At 35.3% G+C, this 10,399-nt stretch overlaps 2 protein-coding genes, 1 long non-coding RNA gene and 1 other non-coding gene across 4 annotated transcripts; 2 read left to right on the top strand and 2 right to left on the bottom strand.

The window, feature by feature from the left end:
- The first annotated feature begins 317 nt into the window (after positions 1 to 317).
- Positions 318 to 391, top strand: TRNAV-AAC. Its single transcript has one exon. It is a non-coding gene; the product is annotated as a tRNA-Val (tRNA).
- A 710-nt stretch (positions 392 to 1,101) lies between these two features.
- Positions 1,102 to 4,657, bottom strand: LOC121237595 (RHOMBOID-like protein 2). Its single transcript, XM_041134415.1, has 5 exons — positions 4,142 to 4,657; positions 2,720 to 2,883; positions 2,229 to 2,392; positions 1,642 to 1,892; positions 1,102 to 1,462 (listed from the first exon to the last, which is right to left on the bottom strand). The coding sequence occupies exons 1-5, from the start codon at positions 4,408 to 4,410 to the stop codon at positions 1,351 to 1,353; spliced, it is 960 nt and encodes a 319-aa protein (XP_040990349.1). The 5' UTR covers positions 4,411 to 4,657; the 3' UTR covers positions 1,102 to 1,350.
- LOC121237655 lies at positions 3,675 to 3,926 on the top strand. Its single transcript, XR_005934949.1, has 2 exons — positions 3,675 to 3,736; positions 3,795 to 3,926. It is a non-coding gene; the product is annotated as an uncharacterized LOC121237655 (long non-coding RNA).
- A 3,542-nt stretch (positions 4,658 to 8,199) lies between the features above and the next one.
- Positions 8,200 to 10,007, bottom strand: LOC121237638 (60S ribosomal protein L24-like). The gene is made up of 5 exons (XM_041134478.1): positions 9,852 to 10,007; positions 9,147 to 9,222; positions 8,912 to 9,013; positions 8,643 to 8,791; positions 8,200 to 8,552 (listed from the first exon to the last, which is right to left on the bottom strand). The coding sequence occupies exons 1-5, from the start codon at positions 9,860 to 9,862 to the stop codon at positions 8,396 to 8,398; spliced, it is 495 nt and encodes a 164-aa protein (XP_040990412.1). The 5' UTR covers positions 9,863 to 10,007; the 3' UTR covers positions 8,200 to 8,395.
- Between the last annotated feature and the right edge of the window lie 392 nt (positions 10,008 to 10,399).

Below are 10,399 nucleotides of genomic sequence, written 5' to 3'. Positions count from 1 at the left end.
CTAAATGAAACACTAATTAAGGGCTCGTTTGTTTTTAAAAAATATCTCATCATTACAACTTTCTCAACTTTTAATATAAAATAAAATAAACAATTTAACATTTTTAAATTTTAAAATAAAAATAATACTAAAAAATATATTTTAATAATATTTTATTTAACTCTTTAACTTTAATAGCAACCCATCTTAAAAAAAAAAAAGAGCCGACGTCCATGAGTATCTTGCAGCAAATGCACGCGACTTGACAAGTCAAGCAAGTAATGCTAATTTTTTTCAATGCAATATACTAAATAACCCGATCGTTAGGATACCAAGATGGTGTCGTGGTGTAGTTGGTTATCACGTCAGTCTAACACACTGAAGGTCTCCGGTTCGAACCCGGGCGACGCCAACTTTTTCATTATCTTTTTTTAGAGAGATTTTGAATGATTTCTAGCCCATTATTTAGTGGGCCCTCTCCTTCTTCTCAAGAAAAATAATGGTCAAATTTCGGCTACTACGCTCAAAGCCCACGAATGATCTTGGAAGTCCAAGTCTGTGTTAAGGATTGTTATTGGATTTTTTTTTTTATTTTTTTGGGATTTACTATGCAATGCTACCCATGAAAGTTGAAACCACCAATGTGAGACATATGTAAGGTTATAATTTTTTTTTTTAATTTGTTATTATTAATACAAATTCAAAATCTTCTTATGATTAATGTGGGTCTGCCACGTCCGTGATATTACTAGGCAAACGACGATATAAGTAGTATCAAACTAATTGATTTATTTGATTCATTATCCATATACTACATATTTGTTATAAAAAAAAAATTAAAAGAGATGTTTGCGATGTGTAGAATGATGAATAGAATTTTTCATTAAACTGTCATACATATCCCCTTCTTCCCAATGGATCTCTCCTCCAAATTATGGGTCTGTCTTAATTTTTTTTTTGCTTTTTGACAGAAAAGGTGTTTGGATGGCATGGATGGGCAGGATCACGTCTTTTAATAATTTTCTCCTTTTATTGTGATTGTTTCGTGAAAAATCCAGCAAAAACAAACACAGCATTAGCCACAAAAGATTTGAGAGAGAGAGAGACAGACAGACAGAGAGAGAAACAAATAAAATTCATTCTCTAATGACTCAATACTCAATAGCTTGTGTACAATACGAGTAACTGTATAAACTGTACCCAACTTCACTTTCTTGATGTCCAGGGAAGGGAACCACGAAAATATGCATGTACATGAGTGAAAGTAACAAATGAAAAATTAAAATAGTTGGGGGAAAGAAAAAGAATTTGCGACGGGAAGATGCTAAGACATGGAGAATTAAAATACTTTAAAGAAAGAGCAAACTTTCATCAGTTATCACATTTCCACTTCGAGGTAGGCACACAACTAAGATAATGGCACCAGCTGCAGTGATCGTTTCCATTCTCTCCTTTAAACAGCATCACTAATCCCACTGTAAATCTGCAAAATTCATCAATAATTGTAAAGATTATTTATCGTTTCTCATAAAAGTGCATCATGCATGTTGTTGATTACCATGAAACTCGCAACTCAAGAGTATTAAAAGATATGAAAATTAGAAGGGTATTTGGAAAAATAGACAACTCTTATTGATCAGAAACTTGGGATGATAAGCTTACCCAACAATCAGTAAGATCAGGGAAACCACCACGAGGACATATTGGTAAGACTTGTGCTTGGAACGGACACGGGCATCAGCTGGAAGATACTGTCTTTCCACCCACCCAAATTGAGGTCGAAGTAGCAAAACAAATCCAAGCAGAAGACCTGCCAAGAATCCTCCGATGTGGGCAAAGTTATCGACGTGAGGAAGAATTCCAACTGCCAAGTTGATGGCAATGATGACAACAAGGGTGAATAGAGCAGCAACCTACAATTGCAAAAGAGGCAAGGTTAATGGTTAGAAACCTCACCCAATAAAGCAGAAAATACAAAAGCAACCCGTTAAGACAGAAAAATGCCATTTTCCAACTATCAACTCCATTTTTTCTCAGTTTTTGCCCAAAAGTTTCTTTCTCACAACAGTTTGTGTGCTCTTGGTATCAGGAAAGAGGCAGCCCCACACTATATTTGAAATGGATGTATAAAATTATTCTCTCTGGACCTGCCCCTCATATTGTAACTCAGGGGTGTAAGCCTAACTATTAGATGCATGTAAGAAGTGAGCTTCAGCCAAAAGACAAAGATGTAAGAACGAGAAGCAAACCTTATTGCTATAAATGCTCCAATTAGTTATAAGCTCCGATAACATTGCTCCAAGAAGGCCAAATAAAGCACCAGAAGCACCAACAGAGATATTTTTCTGAATAAAGAGGGAAGATAATATGCTCCCACCAAATCCAGACAACATATAGAGTATACCAACTCGCACTGCAAGATAATAACAAAAGTTCACGTTAAAATGCTTGAAACTCTCAAGGAAGGCATCAGAACAATGAAGTGAATGAATAAGGACTTCATAAGCGGCCAACCGTGGGTTAGGGCCTGTACATGATCGTCAGCAGTGACAATTCAAAAAATGTTTTATTTTGGTTTTGTAGCATTTTAATGAAAAATCTTAGTCATGTCTATCTTGAAATTTCCATTTTAATGAAACTAAGTGGCCAATATATTAATTCACCTGTTTTTTCAAACTTGCACCAATTTGATGGACGTATAGGTTAAAATTCAAGTCACATGAATAAAAACACAACATACCAAAACCAAATTGCTGTTCTAGGCGGATCCCAATAAAGACCAAGCTCAACATGTTTGCAAGCAGGTGAATAACACCTGCATGCAACCAGATACAGCTGACAAGTCTCCATGCTTGATGCCCGTGGACTACCTTGTACCACTCCAGACCTCCTAATTTATCCAATCTGCAATGTTGAAGTACAATGAAGGTTACGACATTACCACAACTGTACTGCCTGATGTTATCACCTACTTATCACACAGAGAGAGAGAGAGAGAGAGAGATTGAATGGCACTTCCAACTTCAAGCCTTCCCAATCATACCAATAGTGGCATACTGTAGAATGTGTACTAGTACGATCACATACTAATTTGTAGTATAAATGACGAAACAAACTACAAAAAGTATTTCCCATATGCGTCTCTTGCTGTGAATTAATCAAGACACTTTCTCCAAAGCATCTAGTTGAAGTTGTTCCCCACCACTCCTCTTAGCACAAATAAAAGCAGACCATGCCTAACTACAGCTACAATTTACTCTTGTATTATGAACGTTAACACTATTGATGGCTCATTGTATCTAGAGAGGCAGATCACAAGAACAGGAAACTATAAACAGGAGATTAAGGTGCCGTTTTGACAGTGAGTTGATATGAAAATTAAATTGTTCGAATATTAATTTTTAATATCATTATTGTTTTGAGATTTAAAAAAGTTGAATTGTTTATTATATTTTGTGTGGAAATTTGAAAAAAATGTAATAGATAAAATACTTTCACTATCCAAACGGGTTTAAATAAACCAAATGAATAGATGAGGTAAGTTAAATCCCTGGGCAAAACAAGAAGAACGAACAAACTACCCCAGCTAACGACTCATGAGATAATTGACTACGATATTTGAACTTTAAGACGGAATATCACATCCATTTGACCACCTCGAACCTGCTTATGATAAAGTAATAACGTTGACTCGCGGAAGTACGACAAACAAGGATCATTTACATGTATCTGTTTCAACTCCTCATTAGGATAGATGGTGAATCGGTGATCCATAAAGTGAGTTCAAAATTCCAGTCCACATAAACATCGTAAAGTTGAATAATAAGCAAACCACAGAATCTTATAGTTCCAGGAGCCTAGACCCGAGAAGAAGATCTCCAACCAAAGAATTAAAACACAGGCTGACATAGAACAAGAAATTACCTCAAGAACAAATACTGAGACACTCAAAAAGAAAAAAGACTTCATAAACTCCCAAAGCACTCATTGATATTAGACAAAACTCAACATCCCAAACAAGCCCAATATCCTAATCAGCGAGACAAAACACAAAATTTCCTTTCCAAACACATATAAAGACGCAGCAAACCTACAAATCAAATTCAACCCACTTCATAACAAACGGGTAAAACACAGGAAATTGATACGCCAGAAAACTCACGTAGAAGAAGAAGGTCCAAAGAGAGGGTTCTCCTTGAGAGGCTGGAACGAGAGCCTGCCAAGAAACTTGGCCACGCAACCCCCTTCAAAACCCAGATTGTTATTTGGGCAGTTGTTGACGTACATGACCACAACGAAGACAGCAACATTGGCCACCACAAAGATTGGTATCAACCAAGAAGTCCATTCGTGATCCGAGTTATCAACATAGAAATTGTCGTTCGCCCTCCTGGCCTTTGCCCCTCCTCTCTCCAGATCAGCGCTGGCCATTGTGTATCTCTTTCTTTCTCTCCCTCTCTTTCTCCAAAACTCTTCTCGATACGGGAAGTGTGCAGATATGGAATGTTACAGAGGATGCGTTTATATTATTTAGCAGAGATTCGAGTACCAAATAATAATAAGTAGGACCAGAGAGATTGAGAAGTGGCTTGGAAGGAAGTGAAACGCGGTATTGGAGTCCGAAGAGGGAGTAGTTTTTCTAAGAAATGGTTCCAGATTTAACCGTTGCTTCGTTCTGTCTCTCTGCCTGTCTGCACGCGTGTTGCTATCATGCTTAGGTGGTTTGTAAGGGGGCAGATAAAAATAAAAGAAAATTAGCCACCGCAATTACATATATAGCCCTGAACCTCACCAAAATACTTGAAATGAAAATATTAATAGCTATTTATTTTTAAAAAATAAGTGACAAAATATAAGCATATTAAGCATTTGCAAGCATCTAAGTTGGCTTTAATTATTAGACATTGACTAAAGATTAATGATTCGTTGTTATTATTTAAATTTTGTAAGTAGTCTTGTGATTATTTATTGGGAGGGTGAATATATAATATGGTCGCTACATTCAACTTTGATGACTTCAAAAATGTTACTTTGCCGTGGCCTCTAATTTGAAGGGCTCATCATTCTTAAAAAAAATATACCATATGCTTGCTTAGTAAATCAATAAATATTTTCATTTATTTAAAAAATAAATTTTAAAATTTAAATATTATTTTATCATTTAAATAATATGAATGATCTACCAACTTAATAATAGAATAACTACATCATCAATTTACAAAATTGCCAGTCAAAGTTGATTGTTTAATCAATCGCCCAAACTTTTTTGGCTGCATAAATTAAAATGTTCAGATAGTAAAAGTATTTTAACTTATCTCATTATTATAATTTTATAATTTATAATATATAATAAATAAATTTATTTTTTTAAATTTTTAAAATAATAATAATATTAAAAAATAATATTTTATTCAACTTATATCTCAACCCATTTTATCCAAACTGTACATAAATTTAATTTATTCGCTTTTCAGGTTAATAGAAGTCAAATTGTAAAGAACGTGGACAAAATGGGTAAGTCCAAGAACGTGAATTTAAGAGACGAAATGATTTCAACGTCTACTAGTGTAGCTTTATCTTCACAAACTCTGCCTTTTTTTTTTTTTTTTTTTTTTTTTTTTTTTTTTTTTTTATCTCTTGGGTGCAAAACGTTAAACTGGAGCAACGACCCTTTCTCCAACAACCAACTTGACGATCGCAGCTTTGCCAACATCTCAAACGAAAACGACATCCCGCAATAGTACATTTTTACGAGCCTTTCAACAGCATTCAATTTACAACATCGCATGAATCCATGCCAACCCAGATCCCCGTACATTAATGTCCTCGATTCGGCAATTATACATTAAACATAAATATATCTTTTTAAGTAATTAATGGGATTTATTTTTAAATAAATAAAAATAATAATATTTATAATTTTAAGATATATAAAATTTATATATTTTTAAAAAAAATGAATAAATTTGACATTCACTTAAAAAAATAATTTTTGTAATAATAAATATTGTATTTTTAAAGAGAGTATATGAGATTTATCACTTAAGTTTACGTTAAACGTCCGAGTGATTGTTTATTGAGAAAAGACGTTAAAACCAGATGAAGATAAACACGTCGAGATAGGCCGTGGGGAGATGGGGGACTGAAAATGGGAACGTGAATATTTATTGAATATGGCGAGGATGAGCTGACACCGTGAAAAAAGACGTTAAAGCTGAGTTGACGCGTATACTGCGTGTGCGTGACTGCGTGTGCTTTTTGTGGAGGTGGAACCGTCCGTCACAGCAAATACCACGCTGCCCCAAAAAAAAGGGGTCGTGTGTGAGCGTGAGTTGGCGGTTTTTTGTTGATAGAGGGGTCGAGGCAGTTGGATCTTGGATATACATGTTGCTTAGAAGCAAGTAACTGTCTGTTCGTTTGACATCTGGACGGGTTGTGCCTATCTCTTTGCAGTCATGTCAGCCACCCATAAACAAAATGAACAAATTGACAGCAGACGGCAGGCTTAATGTTTTGGCAACGTTGTTTACCGTCTTCCCAGATAACTTAATACCAATTGAAAACGACAAGAAACTAAAAACGAGATAAGTAACAACATGGAATCAAAGCTGTGATCCACCCAACAGTGTCAACCTGACTTGTTCAATTGCCCAGAAATTAATAACTGCAAAAATTTCTGAGCGTGGACTTGCTCCACATTCCTCCCTATCTATTTTTGCAGTCTGTTTTGGGACAAGAAGCGACACAGGATGGTTTAGGATTCTTGGTAACAAGTAACTTGTCCTGGCTACATTGTTTTTGTTTTTTTTTTTGTTTTTATATATATGTATATTGGGAGAGGGGTCGAAGTCAAGACTTCTATTTTAAAGACTTTGAATGTTATGCAATCAGGCGATAGCTCTTGTTATTCGCATCCAATCTTTCCCTTTCTCTCATAATTGAACAGTGACAAACCCAAAAGATGCAGACTTTTTCATCAAATCATGTCTTCCTGACCCTTTATCCAATTGCTTTGCCCCTCGTTATGAACAGACAAAATCATTGGATTCTCCCTACACTAATAAATAGTATTATTTATCCTCAGCAAGGTCAATAGCTTTTTCTATTTATTTATGGCGCCACCTTACTCCCTTAAAAATCATTTTTTTCCCGATAAATGAACTCAATTGGAACTAAACTAATGAAACTGACAACTAATAATATTGTTTTTTTGTTTTTTTCAAGCCATATCATTCGTTACTTGAAAATCATCGATACAATTCGGTCTGAATGCAACTATCAGAGCTATGTTGAGATTAGGAAGAGGCTGCAGTTCGATTGAATTTACATTGTTTGCTTCACACTTATGGGCTTTAGCCCACATAAGAAACTTTTATGTGGGCTCGGTCGAATAACACCAATTTATTGGTTTTGCCAGCTCCAACTTCTGTTAGTAAATAGACGACAAAACAAAAAAGGAATACTTTAGCAAAGGGATTATATAAATTATGTAAAGACGAGACTTGATATCATCCGTTAATTTATAAAATTATTTTTATTATAAAATAGATCTAATAAATTATATATATATATATATTTTTTTGATAGGTAAGAAGTAACTTTATTGATGCGAATATAAATAGGCATAGTACAAATACACGGAGAATATACAAAAGAAAACGCTTAAATACATTCTAAGAGCTCTAAATTAAAGATAAGAAATCATGCACATTGCTTCCATTAGGTACAATAGCAGATAACCATAATAATAAAGTATGCTGAAAAAAATTATGAAGCTCCACCATTGTTCGCTCTCTATTTTGAGGCGGGATGGGAATTGTAATTCTTTCCACTTCTCGGGGTATAATAACGGACAAAGCACCGCGTATTCCTTTCAGACCAAATGCACCATATAATCCACAATGAAATCATCTTTCATGTTGCTACCACCTGTGGGCAGCGTGTATGCCCTTCCAGCGTGCAAGCAGCTCAGCTACCTTCGTCGGCATAATCCAAGCAACAAATTACATAAAATTACGTGAATTTGTGGATTTTGCTTTTACATAATTACTTTCTGTTTGTAATACTAGTCAAACAAAAATCATCCAAGCAAGCTTTAGGGGTAAAAAAGCCAACTAGAACTTGTGCTGGAACTAGATGAGCAAACCAAGAACCATCCAGGCAAGCTTTAGGGAAGGGGGGGAAAAAGGAATGATCCGCGCAAGCTCACAAAAACTAAAATTGAGTCAATAGCTGACACTATGGGATTGCTGAATTTCAAAAAAATAATTATAGAAGTGCCCTTCTTCCAACAAAATGTCAAGGGAAAAGTAATTAAAGCAGCTTTGCCGGCAAGGCAATCGAATCCATCCATAAAATACAGAAAGATGAACACTTGTTACAGGCCTGATTGAAAAACACGGATATAAAAAGGAGATCAACGCTTTCCACCACCACCTCCTAGCTTGGGGCCCTTTGGTGCAGCACCCTTAGGAACGTTACCCTTGCTTTGTGTCTTCTGTGTCTTAGCCGTCAGCTCTGCTTTCTTTGCCTTCTTTTCGTCTTTGGTCTTCTTAATCCTCTCTTTGATCTCACTGAAATTTTCGAAAGTTATCAAGCACAAGGGGAGAGATTAAAAACTAAACCCATTGTGCCAAAATTTAAGTACAGATTGAAACTAATACCGGAGAGCAGCTTCACGTGCAGCATCCCTGACTTCTGGCTTCTCAGCTCGTTTCTTTTGTATGACTTCCAGGGTGGCACCTACAATGGACCTTGAATATGGCTTCTTGGCAGCACGGCGCTTCTTCTTCACAGCCTCAGCAGCGATATCCTATTGAGGAACAAAACCCATATGATTGAATCAATAACCAGAGCATCAAAAGCCTTGCACCCAAGACTCAAAAATGAAATGGTTCAAAATGTTGGACGAGGAAAATCTCATCAAATTCACCTTCTTATGTTGTTTCCTGTACATGGCTGTCCATGTAAGCTTCGATGGCTTCAGGCGGTTGTGGAAATACCTCTTGCATTTTGAATTGGCAAAGAGAAAAACCTTCAACAATCAACAAAGACCTTGTTTCAGTACAAATACATCTTAGGAGACAGAAAATTAGAACTGCAAATAAAACAAATCAAAGATTTAGAACTTAGAAAACCAAAGCTAAAGACCACCGAAATAAACTTGCCTGAGAATCAGAACGGACAAATCTGATACCCTTACCAGGGTATATCTTAGCACCACTGAAGCGGCAAAGTTCAGTCCTAAAATGCCAAAATCACATACTGAATCACCACACGTTGAAAAATTTAGAAATGATGCATCCGTGACATACTCGATTGAATAAAAGCATATATTCAATTCATATTAAGTAACCCTCGAATATGAAACAATTAGCATAGGCCACACGAAGTGAACATGAGTCACAACCAACCACCAAGTACAGAAGGCTTCACGGAAATGGGTTTCATAGGGCAACACCTTTACAGCACAATTGCAACTTTTGCAAGTCGCTGGCCTCCACAGAAAAGCGACCTTATTAAATTAAAAATTGAAAGATCACTACAAGCCTATCTTTTCTATTTCAGCTTCTATAGCTTGATTGATAAGTGACTTTTCGTTAATAGCATTCCGAAGGAATTTACAATTTCCGTCCAATTCTTCATTTTCTAGTTCTTTATTTTTTTTCTAAGGTCAGGAATTTTAACGGGTTCAATATTCTACAATATTTCCGCGTATAGAGCTGTTATCGAGTTGTAAAGTTTCCAATTTTTCAGATCTGGAAGGTTCAAGGGACATTAAATTTCGGATACAAGACTCATTCATTTGAATAAAGCCATGAATAGAATCGTAAAAAATCACAATTAGTCGAGAGGGCAAGAGAGAGACGTACTTGAGAACCATGGCGGCAGCTTGACAAACCCTGTTGAGTTGCAGAAACCCTAGCAGCAAGCAGCAAGCACCAATTTAAAGGGAGAGAATTCTCAAATGATCAAAACGACGACGGCTTTAGTTGTGAGACCTTTTCTAGTAGTTTTTCGGTTCTTTGGTAAGAAGAAAAAACCATTTGGGCTCATGGGCCCATTTAGGTAATGAACTTAAATGTATTTTGTTTAAAATAATGATACCCACGCACACGTGTTATAAAATAAAAGTATTTTTATAAAATGATATTGATTTTATAAGATATTTTATAAAAATGTCTCTCCTTTTAAAATATTATTGTATAAAATATTGTGTTTATCATTTTTCTTTTTTTCTTTTTTTATAGAAAGTCAAATGTATTTTTGTATATATATATAGAGTAATGATTTGTATATGCCTGCATAAGTTTTGTGGAGGCTTTTTTTAAAAAAAGGGAATTTTTTTAAAATAATGTTAAGTATAAATTTTAAAAAGACAAGTCTCATATAAGTCGTTTATAAAAAAATAAGACCTACT

This window comes from Juglans microcarpa x Juglans regia, chromosome 6S, assembly GCF_004785595.1.
Source record: "Juglans microcarpa x Juglans regia isolate MS1-56 chromosome 6S, Jm3101_v1.0, whole genome shotgun sequence".
Taxonomy (NCBI): domain Eukaryota; kingdom Viridiplantae; phylum Streptophyta; class Magnoliopsida; order Fagales; family Juglandaceae; genus Juglans; species Juglans microcarpa x Juglans regia.
The sequence above is the reverse complement of the archived record's forward strand: the minus strand, read 5'-3'. Positions and strand labels throughout refer to the sequence as shown.